At 35.2% G+C, this 27160-nt stretch overlaps 1 protein-coding gene across 1 annotated transcript in view; it reads left to right on the top strand.

The window, feature by feature from the left end:
- The window catches only part of Xbp1 (X box binding protein 1), a 50051-nt gene that overhangs the window by 10230 nt on the left and 12661 nt on the right, over positions 1 to 27160 (top strand). The window contains exons 2-4 of the mRNA XM_090410181.1: positions 6870 to 6966; positions 23765 to 23884; positions 26856 to 27001. Coding sequence (XP_090266307.1) covers positions 6870 to 6966; positions 23765 to 23884; positions 26856 to 27001 — 363 coding nt within the window. The remainder of the gene's footprint in view (positions 1 to 6869; positions 6967 to 23764; positions 23885 to 26855; positions 27002 to 27160) is intronic.

The raw sequence follows: 27160 nt of genomic DNA, 5'->3' as shown, positions 1-27160 counted from the left end.
AGGATCCCCAAAAGATAACCTAATCCATTCTACAAATATCCAGGAGTATATTACATTCCTTGCTCCTGTGGTCTTGCCTACATCGGACAAACTTCACGGAGTGTAGAGATCAGACAAAAAGAACATGTTAGTGATGTAAACCACAACAAAAGTATTTCTTTTGGCTTAGCACATCATTTCTGTACGTCTAACTACATGATGGAGTGGCAAAATAGCTCCATGCCATATTTGGATGACGACTACAGACATTGTTTATTCAAAGAAGCCACAATAGTGTTAATAACCAGGGAAACCTCAGCCGAAATCAGGGTACTATTCTAAACAGTTTGTGGAAAAACCTGATCCTCTCTCTAAATCCATCTGAACTACAGCTAGCCAGTAATCACATTACGCATTTATGACAAACACGCATACGTGATAATGAATAAGAATAAGTCCATTCAGTCTCTGTCATGCGAACGTGTAACCTTAGCTACTAGATTTTTCACAACGTTTTTTATGTTCCTTTCAATTTGCATTTACTATTTTTTTTTTGCTTTTCCGTCAACGCCTTGAAAAAGCTAGACAGTTTGCTAGCGAAACTGGTAGGCAAAGAATGTAAGATGTTTGTACACATTACAATATGGTCAGTATTAAAACAATAAATTTGTATGTTTTTAAAATCGTTTTATGAGAACCTATACTCATCTAAACAAGTAATCACAGCTCCAGTATCAGACGAAAATTTGGAAATACCATCTGTCCTACCTGAAGAAATATAAATGGCTGTCCACCATATGAAAAATGACCAATCACCAGGAATTGATGGTATAAAATCTAATGAATTAAAAATGGGTGGACAAATACTCTCTAAAGCTCTAGCAGAAAGATTTACCTGATATATACAATTAAGGAAAGTACCTACTGAATGGAAAACATCGAAGCCCATAATTCTACATAAAAAAAAAAAAAGATAATAAAGAAAACATCAGTAACTGACCCATCTTCGCCATAGTCATCCTAAACAGAATACAAACCTCCAACAAAAATAGCTGCAAAGAACAGGCCGGTTTCAAAAAAGGCTTTTCAACAATTGATCAGATTCAAACTATTACTCAGCTAACAGAAAGATGCAGAGAATATCAGATTCCACTTTGTCTTCTTTTTATAGATTTTAAAAAGGCATTTGACACTGTTGAACATAATGCAGTATTCCAAGCTTTAATAGAACATGGTGTAGAAAAAGCATATACCCAACTCGTAAAAAATATCTACAAAGAAGGCACAACAAATATCACCCGATTAAAATTAACTTAAGTAGATGAGTATTCAGGGTGATGTCTTATCACCTAATCTCTTCACATCTACTCTGGACAGCATCATTTGAAAAATTGACATGAAAGGTGGAATAAACGTTGATGGCAAAATGTTAAATATCCTAATATTCGCCGATGATGTGGTATTAATATCTCACTCACCCAAACTCTCAGAATCAACGCTGAATAACATAAGCCAAAACTGCCAAAAAAATTGTATTGGAAATACATCTGGACAAAACAAGATGGATGAAAAACAAATACTGTAAAGATTATACAATCACTCTAGAATTCCACGCCATTGAAAAAGTTGAAGATTACATTTACCTCGGCCAGTCCATAAAAATGAATAATGACATATCAAATGAAATAGCAAGGAGAAAAAGAGCTGCTTGGAAAGCCTTCAACAAAATAAAATCAACAATTACCAACCAAAACATAAGATATAGAAATAAGAGCCCATCTTTTCAACAGTCACATCTTACCAGCATTAACTTATGGCAGTGAAACATGAAACACAACTTTAAAAGAAGAAGAAAGCTTAATAACTCAATGTGCAATATAAACAAAATAGACCACGTAAGATACACAGAAATCTGGAAGAAGTCTGGACTCGCAGATGTAATAAAAGCAATCTACAACAGCAAAAGAAGATGGGCAGGACATCTCGCCAGAATGAGACAACAGATGGACAGTCAGAATTACAAACTGGTATGCGAGAGATACTAAAAGGAAACCTGGAAGACCAGCCTTAAGGTGGGAAGACTTGATGATTAAGAAAGTCAGAAGAAAGTGGAGAAGAAAGGCCCAAGACGGGAACAGCTGGACTCCTTACGACCTGCAGTCATGGAGAAATCCTGACTGAAATCACAGGTCCATCAAGGTAAGGTAGACAGAGTTAAAGTTTAGAGGACATATTGCTAAGGTAGCCCATAAGATAACTTGACTATTGAAGAAACATTAATAAGTACAGATAAAATAGTTGTTATTCATCTTTATAAGGCCTTAATATGCTTTATCTGGATTACTCTGCTTAATTCCCTTGGGTTTCTTGGGAATGAGGAAATGGTGGAGAGGATTTAGAGGTGAGTGACCCTTGGCCTGTTGTGGAATGTTCCCTATGAGAATAGATTGAGGGTGTGTGTGTGGTGTGGATTACAGAAGTTAGTTGATAGGAGTAAAAGAGTGGGATATGATATTTAAGCTGCTTAAAGGGTTTTTTGGGATCGATGTAGGGAAAATGTAGTGGTTAGCATAGCCAAAAGGCTGTTGGCTTAAATCCCGCTGTGGGCATGGACGTTTGTGATTGTGAAATTACTAGTGGTGGCGGTTTGCAGTATATGGCATTGGTGTAGATGAAGGTAGTTGAGGTTGGTGGAGACAGAGTAGGTTCACTCCCTCGATGAGTCTTTGGACTTCCTGGAGGTGTTGCGTAATAATAGTAATGTTTCAGCACTTGACTAGAGGGACCAGAACTTGAAGGAGTCATCCCTGGAAGTTGAATGAAGGTATGGTTAGTAGGGGGTGTGAGGAATGGGTTGCCAGAGTCATTTGAGAGTGTTTTGTCTGTTAATAGGTTCATGGAGAGGTATGATAGATTGGGTCTCCCACAATAAGTCTTTGGACTCCATGGAGGTGCCCGTATAATAACAATAATAAATCACAGTATAACTATGAAAGCAAAAATTATTCATTCAGTTAGTTTCTTATACACTGAGGTATACTTTATCAGTAATAGTTATTTTTAGTTTGAAAATATAGTGGCATAATGATTTTTTAATACATAAATTGACATTAGGACTGGCTTATACTACAAGAAAAAGCATCAGCATCAAAGCATGTAGTTTCATTTGACTTATGTATCCATTTCTCCCTTCGCCTTTGTATTCCAATATGTCCTTTAAATTTTGACTATTTTAACCCTAGACTGCTCACCCTTTTTTAGACATCACTGCTCATCTGGGGGTATGCTATCACCCCACGACATTTCTTCTCCCCCCTCCCTCCTCTCCACTATAGGTAATTGAAATTGTTATTGTGTTTAGATAGCCCAAGCTATTAACAGAGTTTACCTACTATGATATTTCGAAAGGAGAAAAAGGAAGGGAAAACAAAAAATAAAATACAACATTATGTAATTTTAAATTTTTACTGATATTTACCAAGCGCCATACTTTCTAACGAAAACATAAAAAAAAAAATGAATATATCCTAATTTTTCTTGTGCAAATTTGTTAGGTTTCAGTTAAAATGTACATGAAGAAAAAAATACCTTACAATACAAATGACGAATTTATTTACACAAAACAAACCATGAGTATCAAAAATTGATGCTTGCTTCAGTAATATATTACACAAAAATAAAATATTTTTCTACCATGTGAATGATTTGTAGTTGATAAATCTAATAAAAGTTTAAAAAAAGACTAAAATGCATCAAAATCAGTTTATAAATCATGTAGAATGTTAATTCTTTCTAGCACATTCATCACAAATGTCTTTCCTGTGATCCGCGCACACACAAAAATGTTACATACTAAACAACGGACTTTGGTTTTCCGATCCTTGGCTTGTGGACAGATCTGACATCTAGCTTGCTTCTTCACTTTTGGTTCTGGAGGTCCCCCCCCTCCTCAGCAGGACCAGCATTAGCGTCTTCATCACCTTGGATGTTCAGAACTTTATGATATTCATAAGTTCTCTAGACGGTGGCTGAGCCAGTCTCCTTTTCATGTGTGGTGTGATTCAAGCCCAAATTCTTCAAGTATTGACGCCTGATCATCTTTTTCTTAGTTGCTGACTGGAGAATTATCTGAGAGTTGATTCTTGCTTGATCCAGCATCCCATAAAAAAAAAAAAAAAAGCACAGAGGCCATCTTCTGGTTTTACGGCTTTTTTGTGTAGTTGTGAGCCATCTGTCGAAACTGTCGACAGCACCTTTTCTGTTGTTATAAAAAAGTATAACTTCTGGTTGCTTAGAGACCTCATCAGCTTTCTTGTCACTGCATTGATAGAAATAGCTGTGGTGCCAAACACAAATTTAACACGTGCTAATGCTCACCAGGGTATGCTATCACCCCAACTGTCTTACAGAATGACACATACTTCATGAACTACACTCACTCACTCACTCATTGACTGATGTGGAGAACGATTGTTGATTAGAGTATAGCTGGGTGGGGGAAGCGCTGTGCACATCTGTGACTAATTTGTAGAAGAAAATGGAGTCATCTGGGGTAACACATCACCCTGGGGAGCATTGTTGGGTTATTATCTAAACTTGCAAAACATTCTTTATTTGTACCTATTTAGCAGTTTTGATAGTTGAAGCTGAAAAAAATGGACGTATATTATAATGATTCTGTTATAAACAGTATAACTATGAAAGTAAAAATTATTCATTCTGTTAGTTTCTTATACACTGAGGTATACTTTATCAGTAATAGTTATTTTCAATTTGAAAACATAGCGGTGTCGTGACGTTCTATTTTCGTGTTGTGTTCTAATCTGCCATCTTGTTTCAAGTCACTCTTATTAATAAAACAACTAATTGCAAATTGATCACCGATCCAAAAGTAGGGAAATTTATAATTATACTGCGCCACCCTATTTTTAGATTAGTCTATATAAAACAGTAGGATCAATTCTTAAGTTAGCAGTCTTCTCATTTAGACCGAATTATTTACTATTCTACTTGGGGCACCCGCAAGATTCGAATTTTTTATGAACGGTGCAATAAAAGGGAATTCAGGCAAACACAATATTTAGATTAACAAAATAAAACATTTAATATATGATATATAACACATACAAGAATTCTACATTTAAATGAAACAATACAAATAACTTAATACATCTTGCTAAGTCACTGATTCCAATTCAATGTTCTAAACTTTAACATACAATTCACAGCTTCAAAATTACAAGCCTTCTTAACTCAAGTTAATAAAACAAAACTTCTCTTTTGATCAGTCTGCACATATCTATCAGTTGTACTTAATGTTTAAATTCACAGCAGGCACTAATCAAGGTAGACAATATTCCAAGCAATCTTATTTCGGACCTTGAATTTCGAAGATACGTTATAGTTAATGTTAGAATAAACAAACATGTATGACTACTCTTACCAGATACAATCTTCAATACATCAATTTATTGTGAGCACATTTATGAATTAACTTATTTAAGCTAGCGGAACACATTAAATAAAATTCTCCAACGCTTTAACTGAACTACTGTTAATCGCGCTTCACTACTCTAAACAATAGCAATAAGGTACTGATATCTTTCCTTGTTTACTTTTCTCCAACTAGTTAAATTCATTATAATTCTTCTCAGGGCAACATAGAATTAAGACGTAATCCTAGACTAACTGGAATTAATCAGAATTTCCCATTGAATGTCCAGTTCTTTATTTATCCGATTACGACATCAATTTTTCTCTACAATAATAGCTGATTTCACTTGCAGCTGAGTATACGATTCACTACGTTTTTTTGCTCACTTCAAACACTCTTCTCATGAATTTCTGCCCTAAAGAATTTATAATTTTCTTTCACTTCTTTTCTTGTATCCTACTTTCCTTCAGGCTCTGCAAAACTATCTCCTTCCTTCTAATCTAAAATTCTTATTGCCTTCCTTTCTCCTTCTGGTTCCAAGGTCACGCACTCTTCGACTCATGCTTGTTTATTTCATGCGTCTCCATGACAACCAATGAACGTAAACACTTCGCTAATGTAATACGACGCTCTAGTACATAAGTGATTACATAACGTTAAATTTTTACAAATAAGAATAAACAGAATATTTGAGCTACTTAATCAGCTTTTTCATTACGTATACAATTATTTATAATAACACTTCGTTACTTTATATATATATTTTAGTTATCATAAATTTCTACACATATTATTATTTAATAAATTAATAGTAGGTTAAGTTTAGAATAAATATTTAAATAGTAATCCTTAACTAAGGAACAATAAATAATTTTTATACAAATCATGATTAATATATATAGTAAGCAATGTTAAATGTGAATGAAAAAAATAAATTACACAACATAGTTTCATTCACAATTTAACAGCGGTATAATTTTTTAATACATAAATTGACATTAGTTCTAGCTTATATCACAAGGAAAAACAGCAGCTAATTTGGGAACTAAGAAGAATTCTGTATATGGAATTTAACAGCTATATTTGCAAGTTTAAAGATGCCTCCAAAATGACATAATATTCAGCACCATGCAATGAAAATCAAGTCTTATCCTAAACCAGTTGTGTTAGCCACCTACATAAGACTTAAAATTCATGGAACTAGACTATGATCGATTTATGCCCATATATATAAGATAAAGAGTAAACGTGTATGACATCTCAACATAATATTCACTGCCATCTTAACAGTGGTTTCATTAACATCAGTTTATATATTAAAAATCATTCTACTACTAGAAGAAATCATTATAATAAATACCATTACAATAAATAACAAACCACAGAAGTTTGATGTCAAAAATACATATAATTAATTTGGCTCAAAAATTTATTTTTTCCCCTTTCTTTTGAATAGAAAATTAAAGAACAGAGTTGCTGCACAAAGTGCAAGAGATAGAAAAAAAGCCAGAATGACTGATTTGGAAGAACAAGTTAAAGTTCTAGAAATGGAGGTATATTTATTTTAAATATTCTACATCATAAAGATTTGTCATATAATATGTGAGAAGTATGTCTTTGCTTGCCTCCTACTGTGCTTTCAATTTTTACCGTGGCATGGCATGGTGAAATTTGGAATTATTAGTATGGCATAAGGGTAAGATAATCTGGAAATACTACTCTAACGATCAAACATTGAAGTTTTTTTGAGTCACTTCAGGCCTTTGACATACAAGGCCTTGCATTACACAATGAAATTCATTTACCACCTGAAGTTATTTGCAAACATCTAACAGTGGTGGGATTGAAATCCACAGCTTGTTTATTGGGGGTATGCTATCCATTCAACAACCAGGCCAGCTAAAGTTTACAATACGTTTGTTAGTATGCAGTTCTCTTGCTTATTTAACTTGCTTGGAATTTATACCAGAACCCACAGGGAGTTTATCCATAAACACTTATATAATCCATGTTGGCTATCCTGAGAAGATCTTAGTCCTCTTTTAGGCCAAATATATCATTTGATAATATCACTGGTGTTTGTAATCTTTCTCATTGAGTGTTGTGTGTTTACCAGATTACATCATGACTGTCAGTTATCTTATGTGTCCAAATGGATATATTGTGGACCATTTTTGTTCAGGGCATTAAGCAGGGCAGTGCCCTGCTTAATTTGGTGTTGTGCAGGGGAACCAGATTATTTGACTCTAAAACCTGCCTACAGTGCTAAATGTGCAATAGGTTCTGAACCTTTTGCAGAGGAAATTTACAGTTTTTTTTTAATTTTTTTTAATTTGATGTATCCAGAAGAGTGTGACTGCTGCTTATAGGATTATATTTAAGTTTTTCTTTTTTCTATGAATCGTGTATATCCAACTTAAGTTTGAGTAATGACTTATTTTTCGCACATGTACACACACACACACACATACACACACACACACACACACACACACACACACACACACACACACACACACACACTACCTTTTTACTATGTTCTCCCCAGGACTTTTTCAATGGGCAAACCACCCGGCTAGTTAATGTTGTGAATTGACATGGCTAAATAATGAGCAAGAATGGAAAACTAATTTAAGAAATTTTTTAATTAATAGTGATGAGAAATCGAACCAAAGAGTCTCTATACTTGTGAGACCAGCTCAATTTCTTGCATTGCAAGCCAATCCCGAGATCTTTGGATAATATTCACTTTGATGCACACCAATCCTTATGCAGAAGACAATGGGATCTTGAATTCAGCAGTATTGGTTGCAAAGAAGATCTTTTACGAAAGAGACATAATTTTGATGTTTGAAAGGAATAAATTGTGAAAATTGAGCGAATTTGAATCAAAGGCAAAAATCTATGTTAAAAATCTACATTTATTTTTCTTAATAATGGTTTTTGTCTGAAGATCGTGATTCAAGTATTTAATATTTTATTTTGTAAAAGAAAATAGGCCTGCGCATCAAATATAGTTGTGATCTCGGGGAATTCTCGAGGACTGTGACGTCAGTCTCGAGTGACTACAATTCCTAGTAATTAACACTTATAAATAGTAAAATTGCGACATAATGCACATTATGTCTCGGGTATTACTGTTGGTGCACAATTCAGTGATTTGGTCTGATTAATTTAATAACAATTATATTTTGTATTTATTAAATTACCCCATAATGAGTAAAAAGTCAAGTCAGAAAACCACACTCTTAAGTTATTTTAAGAAAGATGAAATCGATAAGCATAGTAGCGAAGACACCAAAATAACAACAGAATCGTCAATTTCTGCAGAGTCTCTTTCAGATGTAAAACTTGCGTCTAAACACCGCTTATCGGGTATTAATAGTGAGTGGTTTAAAAAATTCCATTGGTTAGTGGTGAAAGATAATGGAATGACGTGTTCCACGTGTATGAAATACAGAAAGAGACGACCCACAAACAAAGAAGTGACTTGGGTAACTACCATGCACAAGATTTGAAAAGAAAGCTTGGTTGACCATGAACAAAGCAAGTTACACACTGATTCTTGTTCAGATATAATTGAAAAATGTATACTAGAATAAACTGGAATAGGGCAAATTGAAAAATCAATTTTGAATAACTTGCAGAGATGCTTTTTTGGGAGCTTTGAGATCTATGTATTGGTTAGTGAAAAATGAGTTACCACATACTACATTATTTGAAAAATTGCTTGAACATTGCAAGGCTATAGGCAGTTCCCACTTAGAACATCTTAACGTTGGTAAAAGATTGCAAGAGTTGATTGATCAGAAATTAGATCTGAAAAATATACATTCTGCAGATTATTTCAGTGTTTTATGTGATGAAACTATAGACATCTTAGTTTTAAAACAGCTGATTGTGTACATTAAATATGTTTGTCAACTTAGAAAAGAGGTCAGGGTTAGTTTTGTATCAACTTGCAATATCATTGATGGCAAAGCTGAGACTATAACTAACAAAGTAATTGAAACCCTTGACAGTCTAGGCTTAAAAACTTGTAATCTGGCTGGCCTAGGATTTGATGGAGCAGCTGTCATGATTGGAAAGCAAAAAGGAGTTGCAAAACTGCTCAAAGATAAAACAGATGGACTCATGGTCAACTGTCATTGTGTAAACAACCGGTTGGCTCTTGCTAGTGCCCAAGTAGCTGCTGAAGTGCCTTATTTAGTCATGTTTAATGATATCTTAAGGCAATTGTTTTTCTTCTTCCAAAATTCCTCAGTCAGGATGACTGGTTTAATCCAAAATATACTGAACAGTCTTGAGATTAAACTTAAAATGGCTAGTGACACTAGATGGCTGTCTTGTGTTTTTGCAATACAGTCTCTAAGAGAATGCATGGTAAGAAGGAAGAATTTTTGGCCTTGATTGGCTCTTCCTGGCCACATGTTATTGGCATTAGTGAAACATGGCTGACGGAAGAAGATATAATTAGTGGGATAGAATGTGTAGGTTATAGTGTGTTTAGGAGGGACAGAGAGAATAAAATGGGGGGAGGGGTATTATTGATGATAGCTGATGAACTGCAGCCAAGGAGAATCGAAGTTGTATCGCAGGATAGTGAAAGGAGCGCATTTGAGGCTATTTGGTGTGAGATTGAGACTGGCAGAATAAAATATACAGTTGGGTGCTGCTATAGACCAGGTGATGGAATAGATGGTGGAGATAGTATGCATAGGGAAATTGATGAAATGAGTGGAAGGAAGGTAATTATTATGGGGGATTTCAACTATGGTAACATTGATTGGAAGGAGGAGAGGACACATGTGAGGAAGGAAAAGGATTTTATTCAATTATTAAGGGATAACTATCTGAGACAGCATGTAATTGAAAATACTAGGGGTGTGAGAGTGCTTGAGTTGGTAATAGCATCTGAGAATTTGACTGTAATGAATATGACCATGTTGCCACCTATTGGTGAGAGTGATCATAAGGTCTTGACCTGGGAGGTGGCTAAAGGTGTGGAATTTTCGATTAAGACAGGGTATATGTGGAATTACCGTGCTGGCAAGTATGACAAGCTTAGGAGATTGCTTGGATCAGTGCCATGGCATGTACAACTGCAAGGGCTGGACGTCGATAGAGCATGGGAAGTGGTCAAGGAGCATTTACAGGAGGTAATGGCTGATTGTATACCTAGGGTCCGAATAGTAAAACAAGTAGGGGTTAAATGGATGAATAACACCATTAAGCTTGAGCTGCAAAAAAAGAAACAACTGTGGAGGGAATTTAAAAAAAGGGGTGACCTGCAGGCACACGAACGGTATAAAGTGTAGGCCAGAGGTAACGAGTGTGGTAAAAAAAGCAAAAGCGGATTATGAAAGGAAACTAGCTTTGCAAGCAAAAGAGAATTCAAAACAGTTCTTTCAATATGCTGCAAGCAAGAAAAAAACTGTACACGTCAAAATGATTTTAAGGAATGACTATGGTAAGGAGATCACTGAATCAGTCGATATAGTGGAGTTACTGAGCGCACACTTTGCAAAAGCATATCATCCAGGTGGTGACATTGAAAAAATGAAGGAACCATTAGTTTATACAGGAATAGTGATGAATGAAGTGGAGGTGACCAGTCTATTACAGAACCTTAATGTGAACACATCTGTGGGATTGGATGGTATACCGGCATGGGTCTTGCATGAAGCGGCTAAAGAATTATTAGTGCCCTTGACCATGTTGTTTAATCTGAGTCTCAGGTCTGGCTTAGTCCCGAAGGTGTGGAAAGAGGGGAAAATAGTTTCACTGCATAAAGGAGGATCCAAGACTACTGTTGCAAATTACCGACCGATCAGCATATCAGGAGTCGTTGTCAAGGTCTTGGAGAAAGTAGTCAAGGGAAAAATACAGGAATGGATTGATGAAAACGAGATACTGTACAGTGGACAGCATGGCTTTGTGAAGGGTAGATCATGCTTCAGTAACTTTCTCAAGTTTTATAACAAGGTGACAGCTGAACTGGATAAGGGAAATGGGTTTACAGTGATACTGCTGGACCTGGCAAAGGCATTTGACAGGATACCACATGGAATTCTAATCCGTAAACTACAGCATATGGGAATGGATATAGGGTTGGTGAGGTGGATAGGTGGTTGGTTGGTGGAGAGATATCAAAGAGTAGTTTATTCAGGAGTACAGTCCAAAAGACGACCTGTGACTAGTGGTGTGCCGCAGGGTTCTGTTCTTGGACCACTGCTGTTTAATCTGTTCATTAACGATATAGGGAAGGATCTAAGTGGAGCAATTCATTTGTTCGCTGATGATGCAAAGTTGGGTAGGGCAATAGTGAATGCAGAAGATGTCAAAGTCTTGCAGGATGACTTAGATAGATTGGAGTTCTGGGCTAAGGAGAATGGATGTCAATTTAATGTGACAAAATGTAAGGTTATGCATTTTGGGGTGAAAAGATTAGCAGCAGTATACCACATTGGTGGAACTGTACTCCAAGAGATTGATGAGGCCAGGGACTTGGGAGTGTTGGTGGATAGGGAGATGAAGTTTAGGGGGCACACTGCAAAAGTAGCTAAATCAGCTTATCAACTCACTTGGTTGTTGAAAAATACCTTGACGAGCAGAGACAAGCAAGTTATTGTACCTCTGTACCGAGCCTTGATAAGACCTCATCTCGACTACTGTGCCCAGATTTGGTCACCTCGGTTCCTTCTTGATGGGGAAGGAGGTGGAGAGGATCCAGAGGCGAGTGACTAAGATGATAACAGGTCTATGGAATGAACCATATGAGAACAGGTTGAAGATTTGTGGGTTGCAGAAACTAGTTGATAGGCGAAGGAGGGGAGATATGATTGAGACATTCAAATTGCTAAAGGGATTCTATAGGATTAATTCAGAGGATATTTTTGAGATCAGGACTGGTGGTGGGAGAACTAGGCGACATCTATGGAAGCTGGGCAAGAGTGTGGTTAGCAGGGGTGTTAGAGCTGGGTTCTTTACTTTTAGAGTGGTAAATGAGTGGAATAAGCTGCCTGAGTCTGTTGTGGGTGCTATGACGGTGAAAGAGTTCAAGACAAGGTATGATAGATACTGTGAGAATGTAATCGCATAGTTGTGTGGACATGATGTTTAGAGCCTACCTCGATTAGTCTAAGGACTCCTGGAGTCGCCCGAAATAATAATAATTATAGCTGCATTGGAAAGAGTGGCCACTGAACGAAATGATATCACAGCTGAAGGTTTAAGTAAATATATCAGAACATACCATTTCATAGCTTCACTAATGATGCTTTCAGATGTCTTACTGCATTTATCTAACTTGTCTACATCGTGGCAAAGGCAGGATGCTGACATAACTGAAATAGAGCCAGTCTTAGAAGCCAGAAAACTATCAATCATGGAATTGAAAGACACTCCTGGCAGTCATTTTCGAAATCTTCTTCAGCATCTTTCAGGTGAATGGTCAGACCTTCACATTGATTATTCAGATTCTGATGTTATTACGTTTAAGACTACGATATATGATAAATACATAGGCACAGCTATTAAACACCTAGAAGTAAAATTTCCAGATATGCCAATCATTTCCTGCTTTTCAAGACTTCACGTTGATCATGACAGAAAGTCATGATCAACGTGAAGCTTCTGAGATTCTTTTTGATTATTATTCTAGAAATGGAAGTCCTGCAGTTTTAAACTATCATCATCATCATCATCAAATTCCTGACATGTACCCTCAAGGGGTGTACAGGATATGATAGTACTACATGAAAAATTTGCATCATTACTAACTTCCTATCTACAGTTTTCCTCCAAATCAGTCTGTTACTTGTCAAGACTCCAACATTATCAGATCTTATATTTCTATTGTCTAAGTCACTTTGTACCGTATCAATCCACCTATATCTTGGTCTTTCTCTGGGTCGTTTTCCTGCCAACCTGGCTGAGAACACTTGCTTTGCTAATCTTTCCTCACCCATTCTGTTTAAGTGGCCATACCACCTGAGATTAGCTCTAGTAATGCATTCATGGATGCTGACAATGTCTAGTTCTTTCCTAATATCCTCGTTTTTAATTTGAATCTTTCTCAGGCCTCTCACATCTGCAGTCTCTAGTCTTTGGTCAAGTGTTTTACTTCTGACCCAGCCCTCAGATCCACAAGTTAAAACTGGTTTGATCACTGTCTTGTATACAGCTAATTTAGTGTTCCTACTAATTTCTCTCTTATTCCATATGAATTTATTCAATTGACTTCCTACCATACCAGTTTTGCTGATTCTGTTGTCTATTTCCATATTTAATTTACCATCTTCACTAAAAATTATGCCTAAATAGCTGAATTGTTTTACTTGTTCCACAGGTTCTCCGTTCACAACACAATTGACATTTTTAATGATTCTACCTATTTTCATTGTCTTTGTCTTTTTTATTGCTGACCTTCATACCATATCTATTACAACGGTTATTCAATTTAGTCAGGGTATCTTGCAGACTTGTAGCGGATTTATTTAGAAGTATCTCATCGTCCGCATAAAGCAAAGAACTGACATTAACATTTCCAATTCTGATATCATGTTTAATACCACTTTCCTTCATAATGTGATCCACATAGATAATGAATAACAGAGGGTATAATGTACATCCTTGTCAAACACCAGATTTAACATTAAACCAACTTCCTGTACTTCCTTCAATTCTAACTGCTGACTTGCAACTCAAATAAGGACTAAGTATTGCTTGATATAATGCCCCATCAACACCATATAACTGTATTGAATAGCTTCTCTCTTGGCACCTTGTCATATGCCTTTTCTAGATCGACAAAACTTAAATACAGATCTTTGTTATATTCCCTGCTTTCTCAACTATTTGTCGTAAAGTGAAGATCTGATGCTGACAGCCTTTATTTGGCCTGAATCTAGCTTGTTCTTCACCAAGCTTTTTTTCCACAATTCTTCTCAAGTATACTGACATAAATCTTCCCAGGAACACCGTGTAGGGAAATACCTCTTTAATTCTCACATTCAGTTTTATTTCCCTTTTTATATATGGGTACTATTAGAACTCTACTGCAATCACCAGGAATTTGCCTCTCTGTCCAGGCCTTCTGAACTATGCAGTGCAGCCACTGTAAAACTTTTATACCACCATACTTCAGCATTTCTGGTCGAATATCATCTACTCCTCCTGCTTTTCCATATTTCAAGCCTTTGATGGCTTTTTCTACTTCAAGTATGGATATGTATTCCTAAGTGTATGCCTGTTGAGTGTTTTTTTACTAATGTGCTATCACTGCTTGTTTCATTTAGCAATTTTTTGAAGTAATTACTCCATACTTCAAGGATATCTTTTTCTCTCGTTTTCATGTCACCTTTATCATCTCTAACTCCTTTTACAGTACTCTTTCCTCTATTGCTAAGCTTCTTTAACAACCTCCAGAATATCTTACCACCTTCTTGATATTTTCTGTGTTCTTGCCAAAGTCCTCCCATGACTTTTGTTTAGCTAGTTTTACACAGTGTTTAGCTTTCTTAGATTTGTCTGTATTCTCTAAGAGCACAAGCTGACTTATTTACCAGGAACTTTTGATATGCGTTCTTCTTTTCCTTCACTGCCTGTTTATCTTTCTGAGTCCACCATGGAGTTCTAATTTTTCTATCCTTGCAGATAACTTCACCACATGCCTCTCTAGTTGAATCACTCAGGGCTTTCTTCAAGACTTGCCACTGAATCTCCAAGGTTTGATTCCTGTTCTCAAACTCTTTCATTTTTTCTTCAATAATCTTTGTGTATTTTAGTCTACAGTTCACATCTGAGAGCTGCTCAACTTTTATTCGCTTTAAAACTTTCTTACATGTTATTCTTTTCAATATGAAATTCAATTTTATCCTGCTCAAGACCAAATAGTGATCACTTCCAATTTCAAATCCTCTGTATACTCTGGTGTCTTGCACCAGGGAGAAAACACCACTATCAACAATAACATAGTCAATGAGACTTTTCTTATTCCTTGCCTCTTCTCTCCATGTGAATTTGTGCACATTTTTATGTTGGAACATGGTGTTTAGTAATAACCAGTCTATGTCCTTAGCAAAAATCCAACAGATATTTGCCATTATTATTAGCTTTGCTCTTTTCTCCAAATTTTCCCAAAATATTTTTGTATGTCTCACAATCATTTCCTACTCTGCTATTTAGATCCCCAACAAGGACCAACTTAGCTTTGCTCTTTTCTCAAAATATTTTTGTATGTCTGACAATTATTTCCTACTAGATTTCCATTAGTAGGAAATCTAGTAGGAAATTGTGTCTGTTGCTTTTTCTAAAGCATCAAAAAATTCCTCCACTTCTACCAGTGCTGGCGCTAGGGTATTTGCTGCCCGCATGCAATTTCTATCTGTGCTCCCCTGTAATGATCTGGGCGTGTGTGGTTCTTTTACGATAATAAAAATTTAAATTATTTGAAATTTCTTAAATAAATTTTGACAGAACAGCCACGTGTTGGTTCGCTAAATGTAATGAACCGGGGTGTTGACTAGGCAGGATAATTGTTAAAAAGCCAAATATTGAAAAAATTCTTAAAAGTTAAAGCAAATTTTGATAAGCCACTTCACTTTAATCATTGAATATAATGATACAGGGATTATAGTCTTCTCACCGACCCGAATCCCGAACAAAATTAAAATGAAATTTAATTAACGTTAAAATTTATTTGAACTAAAGTTTAAAAAATTCTTGCATTTTACAAGTTACTGAATTCTTAGTAACTTGTAAAAATTTTTTAATAATTTTTATAAGTGGTACTATCTTTAAGGAAAATAAAAGAAACTCAACATAGATGAGAAAATAATAAAATAATTCAGAAATAATTTGAACATTTTATATAAGTATTCAAAAAAATAAAATCTTTACAGTATTCTGTAAAGATGTTATTTTTTGAATACTTATAACAGAAAATAAATTAAATTACATAAATATACTTGAAATTTTTAAATTAAAATTTTAGGGTTTTTGATTTCATATTCACAAAATTAGAAATAACGGTCTTAATCTAATTCTGCACATACATCATTTTCAATAGCTATTAATGCCAAACTAACAAGCCTTTTTTGTGACATACTTGTTCTTAAGCAGGTTTTAATCAATTTCAACTTAGAAAAGGAACGTTCACTGCTCACTACACTAACAGTTAAGGTTAATAGTATTTTTAAAGCAATTGAAAAGTTAGGGTAAGGTAAATTATTGCACACAATAAAATTTAAGAATATTCAAAGGGTTTTGAATATTTTTAATTTTAGAATTAAGTAATCGTAGTCAAATTGTCGTGTCTTCTTTCGTCGTCAACCTTCCGTACCAGTTTTAAATTCTTGTTCTCCATCCACCTCTTCTCTCCGTTCTTTTGCTGTTTTTAGAACTCTTTTAAAATTTTTGCAATTCTTACAAGAGTATTATATGATTGATACTCTTGTAAGAATATTTTTAAGTTTTCAATAGAGTCTAAAGCAAGTGTAACGTTACTAAGATGAAAAGCCAAAGGGCTATTTTTCTGGCAACCTTAATTAAAATTAAGGAGATAAAAATCCCTTTTTCAAGTGTAATGTTCATATTTTTGTCTTGAAGCATTTTACTCACAAGGTTTATTTTATTCACAGGGTTAAGTAAATCATGCCAAACTATAAGAGAGCAAATAAATTTGTAGTTCTCTATTTTCGCACATAATGTTTGTGTTTCATGCTTAGTTTCTTTATTAAAATTTTCATTATTTAAAATTTCAAAAAATACATCGTAAATTTCTTCTAACTGATATCTTAGACGGTGGATTGCATTAATTTTACTTTCCCATCGCTTTTCTGATGGCTGTTTCAATGTTAAATTTTTTAAGAACACTAAATGGATTGCCTAATGTTTGTGAGAGAATGAATAGAAATTGTATATTTCTTGAATAATTACAAAGAAACTAATTGTATCTGCATTCACTTTGGCTGCATCGTTAATGATTAAATTTAGAGTATGATCAGCACATGGCACGTAAAAAGCTAGAGGATTTTTGTTCAAAAGCCAGTTTTGGAGCCAATATTTTTTTTTCTTTCATTTTTTTTTTTCAATATTTCCCTTTCAATATTTTGCACCATTGTCATACCCTTGACCTCGCATGTTTCCAATGGTAATGTTCCATTTTTCCAGTTCTTCCATTATTGTTGCACACAAACCACGGCCTGTGGAATCTGATATATCTGCAAAACCAAAAACGTTTTCCCTAATCTTGACAATTCCATTGTCACAGGAAACAAAGCGAATAATAATAATGGTCATTTGTTCTGTTTTATTTGCATCAGTTGTGTGGTTTAAAATTATGGAATAATATTTAGATTTTCGAATTGATAATAAAATTGTATCCCTGATTGCGTTACTTAGTTTCCAATATTTCAATTTGACTGTCTTTAGTCAAATAGCGTACTCTATTGTTTCGTTGTAGGACCCTTTCAACATGATTTTCCATAACGGGATCAAACTTCGCAAACAGTTCGACTAATTTTAAAAAATTGCCGTTATTCCTTTCATATAATTTATCAGATAATCTGCTAAAAGCTAAATTTTGGCTACCATGGAATTTTATAATTTCAATCAAGCTTTCTAAAACACTCGTCCAATGTTTCTTTTCCATTTCATACATGCTTTGAGTCTGGCAATCAGTAGTAGTTTTGTTTTTTAAATTTTTATCAAATTCCTTCCATTTTAAAAAATTTTTCATGTGAGTTAAACTAGTCCCATGTCTATGCAAAGTTGTACTTGCATTTCTGCAATCGTTATAACCTTTTACAAGACTACTTGATTCAGTAGGTGCGAAAAGTTTGCAGCAAAAGCAAAAAACAGAATTTAAAGTTTCGGAATAAATGAGCCATGTTCTTGGCACAAGCTCCCCGTTTTTTCCATTTTTCTATTATAATATGTGTCGCCAAATTTACTACCATATGTATCTCTGGGATATATTATATTTTTCTTTTGAACAGGCCCCATTTTAATTAAAACAACTCGTAATTTTTCATCAATATTTCCCCATTCACCTGGATCTTCTAAATTTACAGAGACTAACAATGTGTTAGTTTCGTGGTCAACTACAACTAAATATTCTCCTGTTTTTCACTTAAATCATGTGTCTTGTTATCTTGTTCAGTAATTCTATAGTATTTTCATGAAAACTGGACACAGCAGTCCTTCAACTCTGATTTCTGATGTATCGAGTTGGTTACAATCTGCATCAGAATATTTTAACAAATTTATTAAGAGCCCCAGTTTGTTTCTTAATATCTGCTTCTTTCACATCATGACACTTACGATTTTGTGTGCAGGATAACTTTTTTTTAAATTTTTGATTCCATTTCTATTTTATACCCACAAGAAATTATTACACGACACTGAGATAAAATAATAGTCCACACTGCGCTACTGTCAGTAGCCTACTGAAATGTGTACCATATGACTGGTTAACTAGCAACAAATGTTTTGTACGAAAATTCGTTTCTTCGCATAAAATCCGTTCACTTTAGATAGACTGCAGTAGACACAACATTCTACAGGCAAGCATTTAGCCTGCTCTCGCTGCAAAATTTTAAACAGCCAGCTGATCAAAGAGGCGGCAATATACAATTTTTTTAAAAAAATTTTTCGGTGTATCCAGCCTTATTTATTTTGATATTGATCATGCTAAGAATTTTTTGTTTTTATGATAAAAATTTTGTTTCTTAAAAATTAACTTATGAACCGTTCCCTGGCGGCGGCGTCCCTTTTGTAGCAGCATCTGCATGCCTGCTTCCATTGGCCCTGACTTCTACCTTTAGTAGAACCTTCTGTGGGACCATAGACACAAATAAGTCTCATTGTCCAATTTCCATTTCTGATATTTGCCCACATCACTCTACTTGAAACTGCCTGCCATTCAAGAAGATTAGCCTCATATTTTGTGTTGAATACTATATCTGGCTACTCCTTCTTTTCTGTGATTGTCATTGCCTGAATATAACATTTTATATTTATTGCTCAGAAAGATCTCGCCAGTTTTTGTCTTTTTTGTTTCAGTCACCCCTATTATGTCGATTTGGTACTTATCTAATTCCTCAGCTAGCTCCATTTCTTTGCCATTCAGGCTCTTATGTTGATAGCACCGATCTTTAACTCTGGTGATATTGAGTTGGGGTGTGCTTTCAGATTTGTTCCAGTAGCTGACTTTTCGCTGTTTGCACTTGTTTCCTGGCGAAAACAACGGGGGACTTGTTTAACCGGGCGACGCCCCAGCCAGCATGAAATTTTGTCATGTTGTACCATCATTTAGTATATTGGTTTAAGCCAATAAGAAAACAATTGGTCGGCTAAATCCCAAATTGCCAGTCTATCCTCATTTGTTCAGTATTCAGGTAGATACCCAACAGGGTGCACCACGAGAAGGTGAGGATTGGACATTAGGTCAGAAGCCCTGGTCGGTTCTCTGCATTCCTTTAAAAGCTATGTTGCGGTCTCCTTTCAGTTATACAATTTTTGTCTTTTTTGTGGTGTTTTGACCCTTAAGCACCCTCCTTTTTAAACTATGAAAGTACTAAACTAGAATGGGGAGTTTCATCAAAAATGATGAATGGACAGTCATACAAAAATCTAGATCGAAGTCAAATATTGCTGAAATTAGCAACAGCATCTGAGCTCAGTGTTTTTTCCAAATTTACGAAACTAGCTGCTGTTGGACTGGCCTTACCTGTGAGCACAGCTGAATGTGAAAGGGGTTTTTCTGCATTAAAAAGGATAAAAACCTGTATGAGGAATCACATCAGTTAGAACACTCTAAATAATCTGATGCTACTTTCACTAGCGGGACCAAATCCAACAGATTTTAATTATGAAAAAGCTGCTGACAACTGGGCTTTTAAAAAGACGAGAAGAATTAATGTATAGAATTTTAAGCTGTGAGCATTACAAGGTTTTTCATTACTTAATGAGAAAATAAGAAAAATCCTAGTCTTGTTTGTTATAATTACTATATAAAATATTATCCTTGTTTGAAGTAATTTCTAATAAAATTACTATTTTAATTTGTTATGAAAAAGGGTCTTAATTCATTCAAAATTTTTGTACACCCTGCTATTCTTCATTCCACCCTGTTGGTAAAAATTTCTGCGGACAACACTACTTTGAAACATTTCTGGAATGTTTCTTTCAGGATACTATGCAGTTTTGCTAGTGATTTCATTTATTTATTTTCTCTCAAGTCAGTCAACTGTGAAAACATTGGCCTTTCAACGTCAATTTCAATTTGGGGAATAAAAAAAGTCCACTGGGGTGTCGGGCAAGTAAGCAGGCTATGGAACAACCATTGTTTCGTGTTTAGCCAAAAATTCATGGATTAGTAATGATGTGTATGCAGGTGCATTATCATAATGAAGCATCCACCAGTTTTCCCTCCAAGTATCAGGCTTTTTTTTTTTTTTTTTCCCCTAATAGCCTCATGAAGACATTGCATTACCTCAAGATAATACTCCTTGTTCACTGTCATGCCTTGTGGAAGAAATTTTGTAGTGAACAATATCCTCAGAAAAGGGAAAAAAAACTGCCATCACTTTGATGTTTGACCACACTTGTCTTGCTCTTTTTTGTCATGGCGACCCTTTTGACACCCACTGTGATGATTGAGCTTTTGTTTTGATGTCATAGCCATAAACCCATGTCTCATCCCTGGTAATGATGTTTTTTTTAAAAAAAAATGAAATGGTAATGAAACCTTTTTTAAAAAAGGTTTCATCATCGTAAACTCGACTGAAAATCTCTTGGCTCACATCAACTCGAATTTGTTTTTGATCATCAGTCAGAAGGCAAGGCACAAATTTGGCAGCAGTGCAATGCTTTTTACGTTGAGCCTATATACAAGAAGTTGGTTGATCAACTTATAGTACCATATATGGCTACTGGGTCGGGAAAGGAGAAACTTGTTTATGTTTGTTTTAAAAGTCTGTATATTGTATTCCTTGAGAAACGCAACAAGGGGAAGACTTCCACAATATACAGTAGTAGCAGAATGAAGGAGGAGGAAAAGAAATTTGTTCTGTATGTTTCAAGGTGTACTGTGAAGGGATGTTGGGTGGTAGCTGCATGTGTTCCAACTGGCTTAGTATGCTGGGGGTGGGGGGGGGTTATAGATGTTATTTCAGACAAACATTTGCCATAGAAATATTTATAGAATACACAAATTTTAGAAACCAAACATCTATGTGAAAGTGGGAGGAGTGAGTTGGTAGGAGATGGGTTATTAATCAGTCTAATTGCTCTCCTCTGTATTCAGTCAATTTGATTTTCTCTTTACTTTGAATGAGATAAGGCGGTAGTTAGATGGCAGTAATTTGTCACCCTTCTTGGGAATGGGATGAATATAGGCTAATTTCCAGGCTGTGTGATAAATACCAGTGGAGTAAGAGTATATATAAGCAGCATAGGATAGGAGTCAGTTCTGGTGCACAAACCTTCAGGACAATTTGAGGAATGCCATCAGGGACAGGATACTTGTTTTGTGTGTGTATGTGTGTCTAATTTAGACAATTTTTGCATCTCTTTCTGGCAAAAAGATATAAAGGGGTATTGTATATTGGGCATCTGGAATGGTTGGGGGACATTTTACCATTGTCAGTTATGTGTGCATTGGAGTCAAAGTGTGAGTATAAGCACTGAAGGAAGATGGAGTTCTTGATGTACTCCAGTTGTGGTATGCTTGATTTTTCATTTGTACAGCTTTGGCACATCTTTTTTGGAAAACTAGGGTTTAGTTAGGGAATAGCAATTCACAGTAGTGTAGAGAATGTATCTTTCCATGCCAGTGAGGATTACTTTGATACGTTTGGTGCATATGTTTGGGTTGTAAGACCAGAAACAATAGTCCAAGAAGTCATGGAGGCTGTCCCACTCAGCACTGTTATAATGCCAAACTACTCTTGTATTGGAATGACTGTGTAAGCATTATTGCATGGGAGATGAGGACTATATTGTGGTGAGAATTACCTGGGAGGCTCATTACATTCACTGTGTATTTGGAAGGGTAATTGGTGAGGAAGAGATCTAGTGTGTTTGGAGATCTTGGTCTGGAGTTGTTTGAGTTATTTGGTGTTCTAGTTAGCATGTGAACAATTTGTGTAAGGTTGTTAGTGATGGCAAATGTTTCAGCATCTCTGCCTGCAAGATTTGTACAACTGGAAGAGGAAAACTAGTTGGTGTTGTGGACATTAAAGTCTCCTAGGAGGATGATTTTACTGTTAGGAAAGTGGGTCTGGAGAAAATAAATTTTTAGGGAGAGGAAATTAAAGAGCTCAGAGTAGTTGGTGGTATTAGGGGAATGATAGAGACAGCAAATGAATTTGACTGAGTGGGGAAGGGATATTTTCAATCAAAGAAGGTCAAAGTTGGGCAATTCTAGGTTGGGTGCTCTCTGGTATGTCAGAGCAGATATATGTGCAGATGCCACCCTTGGGTTGAAAAGAGTTAAACAGTGTGCTATTTGAAGGTTGAGATGTATAGCTGGGGGGGGGTGAGATTTGAGTTTCTGCCAAAAAGAGTAGGTGGGATTTGGTAGTGGACACTTAAGGTTGATGCCACAGATTTTAGTGAAGTGGATGTACAAGGTTCTGTGGGGGCATATATTTGACTGCATGGGTTTTGTACATTGCATTCCTAAATTTTGCATAAGAATCTCATGACAGTTTTTGTAATTTTACTTTTTCAGCTACCTCATGAACAATTAAATGCTGGTTAGAACAGATAACTTCATAAACTTTTGCAACATTTTCTCAATTTTCAATGTCAATGGTTTCCCTGAATGAGGATCATCATTGACTGAACTTCAGTCATCTTTGAAATGTTTTCACCACTCATATATTTGAGTCTGGCCTAAAGCCTCATTTCCAAATGCTGTTTTTAACATTTCAAATGTGTCTGTGAAAGATTTTCCCAATTTGATGAAACTTCACCACACAAATTCATTGATCATGAAAATCACTCATTTTAGATGAATACGTGTTATAGTACAATAACTGAGCAAAATATCATGTTGCAGTTAGTAGCGCTTGTTGGCATGATAATTCAAAAGTTTGGGAATTTCCTGGACAAACCTTGTATATATATTTTAGTACTGCATTATTTTGTTTTATATTCTTGTCAGAAATGAAGTAGTACCATATATGTTAGTACTGTTTTTTTTGCAAAATTTGGATACCTAAAATGAAACGGTATAAATTATAGAATTCTTATTGATAATGTGCTAGTAGAGTTTGTGATCTTGCTTTAAAATAAATTGTAAAGTTGAAAGCAGTATTTAATTTCAAGTTAATTTTTCAGAAAAGAAAAATATTATCAGAAAATCAGTCACTGAAGCATAAGAATTCCCAGTTAGAGAAAGAAAATCTTGAACTGAAAACAAGGCTAGGATTAAATGTCAAACTTGAAAAAATTACTGAGGTAAGTTATTTCTTGTTTTGTTGTACATATACAATATTTTTTTACATTACAACATTTTTTTCTGTGGAAATAAAAATAGATGTGTGTGGAACATAACTGAGAAAATCTTCCAAGGAAATTAACAGAAGTGTCGTACTCTCTCATAACATGAAAGTCAAGTTAGTGCCAAAACAGTTGATTAATGACTGCAGACCATGGACATAATGGTGCTGAAGAAATCTACAGAAAATAGATGCCATAAATGATGGAAGCATTTTAAAAATAAAAATATTAGAAAGGAATAGCTAATATTAGGCATTTAAGAATGTGTAAGCAATGCTAATATAATTGATATGCTTAAATAGAATATGAATGAAAAATTAACAAAACCAGTAGTTTGCAGAAAAAATATACAGGCAAAAGATTCAGAGGTCTAGATGAATGATTGAGTGTAGTTGAATGCCTTAGATAGATAGAAAGGTGTTTGGAGCTTAACCATCTTAGAGATCTAATAAAATTCCAATTTCGAATTTTTTGCTGAGAAACTATTCATTTGTATTGGATTATCTTAGTATCCTATACACCCTTGTGGATTCATGCTAGAAAGTTGCTTATCAAATCATTGCATTCTTCTCATCAATAAATATGCAAACATTTAGCTTGCATATTCATTGAAGCTTTGTAATTCTGTCAAGTCTTATGGCGTTGCAACAAATTTGTTATCTTTATTTCCATACCATAAATGGTACTAATGTACTATAGGTTGATCAACCAACCTCTCATGTATGGACTCGACATAAAAAAATTCGAAGATAAAGGTGTTAAATGTAGAGGAGGAGGAGAAATTGTTAGAAATATTCTGTAATTTTCAGTCGCAAACCAGTTTTACATTCCTCATTAATGTAAGAAAAGGATATGCACCATTTTGCAAATAAAGCAGTTATAGTTTGCTACTATTTGCATCATTGTGCTTATACATAAAATTTAAAAATCAAGTAAAGAAGCACTCAGTGCTGAACCAGATTTGTGACTTTCTTCAGTGGTTCCAGAGATTGAAAATTTGACTAAAGCAGTAAGTGCCCTCATTGTTTTAATTGAGCGAGGGGAATCTGTGCTACTGCCACAGCATAGTATTAGAATTGTTTTGCACTGTTTTCAAAGAAAACTTGGATTTGCGTACTTAGCATTATTTATAATAGTGATTTGTAGACTTTTTCAGTTTTGACTTTGGGTCTAAAAATATCTAAAATATGGACAGCCTCTACACCCATCTTTCCAATTTGATCAATATGCTTCATAAATTGCATTATGCTTTTGAACCCTACAATGTAACAGACTGGAAACCAGCATAATGTGTATACTCAGAGGTCTAATATGTACTCAGATACTCTTTTTCTATACACACCACAAATGGCCACTTTCCTTGTCTGACCATCTACCAGCATTATCTAAAAGGTTGTTTAGTAAAACAGCCAGTCAAAAGAAGGGAGAGAGATACTCATTAAAGTTCATACTAATTATATTTCTACAAGGTTTGTAGGGCCTTGTTATAATGCTGGAAAGATGGAGGATGGAGAAGTGAGAGATTCAAAGTGTTAATCTTAACTAAAAATGATCCAAAGTGATATACAAACTGCACATTCCAAGCTAAGAACATTTCTTAATCCATTAATAAGATTGGTCAACAGTTCTAAACCAGATATTAAAAAAAAAAAAAAAAAAAAAAAAAAATCCTGACAACCAGCAATTTTCAACTTTTGGACTCTCTCTCTTGCATTATATATATATATATACAGGGTGTTCGGGATAAATTTGACATATTTATAATTAATTATATTTTTCCGTAAGTTACATGTATTAACACACACTTCTCTTCATTTAAAAGTTTGGACCCTTCTTCATTCATATACAAGATGTCAGAAAGGATGGATAGCTGGAACCCACCTGAATCATGGAAGAGAATAACTTGTATCATGATGATTCGTGCCCGCCATCAAAATAAGGATATTACGACTGCTGCCCAATGCTCCCTGAATACAGTAAAAACAATCAGGCATGAACTAGAGACTTGCAATGGTGACTACGAGGATGTAGCAAGAAGAAAGATCCCTAGCAGATGATCTGATTGCGTTCGTACAGCAGAATTCCTCGCAAATCTGCAGGAACAGGTGTTGAAGAACCCTGGCATTGGAATTCGGGCTTTGTTCGTGGAGTTGCTAACTGTAGTCAAGCCCTGGATAACAAGGGTAGCCAATGGTAGGCCGTATGTATGGCAGCAGGATTCGGCCCCTTGCCACACCTCTGGGAAAAGTCAAAAATGGTTGTCTGAAAATTTCTACGACTTCACCAGTCCAAATGTTTGGCCTCCAAACTCCCCAGACCTTAACCCCATGGATTATTTTGTATGGGGCGCAGTTGAAAAAGACACCAATCGCACTTCCAGTAATACAAAAGCCCAGTTAATGGATAAAATTAAAACAGTTTTTGCGGCCCTTCCCAGGGAGACTGTAGCATCAGCTTGTTCGAGGTTCCGAAGCAGAATTGAAGCTGTGATCGATGCTAATGGTGGTTATTTTGAGTAAATCTTGTTGATAGTATTGTAATTAACTCTGCCTGTAATGTTTTTTTGTCAATTCATTAAATTTAATAGATACAAAGAAGATTTTCTTTTTCCTTACGAAACTGTCAAATTTATCCCGAACACCCTGTATATATATATTGCATTCCTGTGTGTGTGTGTGTGTATTTATTTGTGTACTTCACTTGATAACCTGGAATTAAATCGTCAAAATGTTGAGTAAGTGTATTTAATCTTAGTTATTTATTACTTAGTCTCCAAATTTATTTCCATAATGGAACAGTACATTAAATAACATTTTGAAATATCTCAGTTTTCTGCTCTGAATAAAATTCTTTAAATGAGCAGTATTTTCAGTATATCAAAATTTGCACTTATATTTTGCAATATTCTAAAGCACAATTTTATCTTCAGGTGACACCCGCTATCAAACAGGAAGAAGGTAGTTGTGAGACTTTTGAGCATGCATCGCCCATTAATGATCCTCTGCAGAAGGAACAGGACCTCCAACTTCCTACTCTCTTGATGAAGCAATTCATTTGCTTGCAGGTGATAGTGAGGTAACTGAATTGTTTTTATTGCTGTATTTTAAAAATGGCATGTATTAGGATATTAAATATACACTATACTATATTAAGCTTGTAATATTTCTTCCAACACTGGATAGAAGTTTTTAAAGGAGTTCCCTCTCCCATGTGTTGTCTCTGGAGCACCTGATT

The sequence above is a fragment of the Typopeltis vanoorti genome, chromosome 20 (genome assembly GCF_054136105.1).
Source record: "Typopeltis vanoorti isolate ZY-2024b chromosome 20, IOZ_Tvanoo_1.0, whole genome shotgun sequence".
NCBI lineage: Eukaryota > Metazoa > Arthropoda > Arachnida > Uropygi > Thelyphonidae > Typopeltis > Typopeltis vanoorti.
This window is presented reverse-complemented; position numbering and strand designations above follow the sequence as displayed.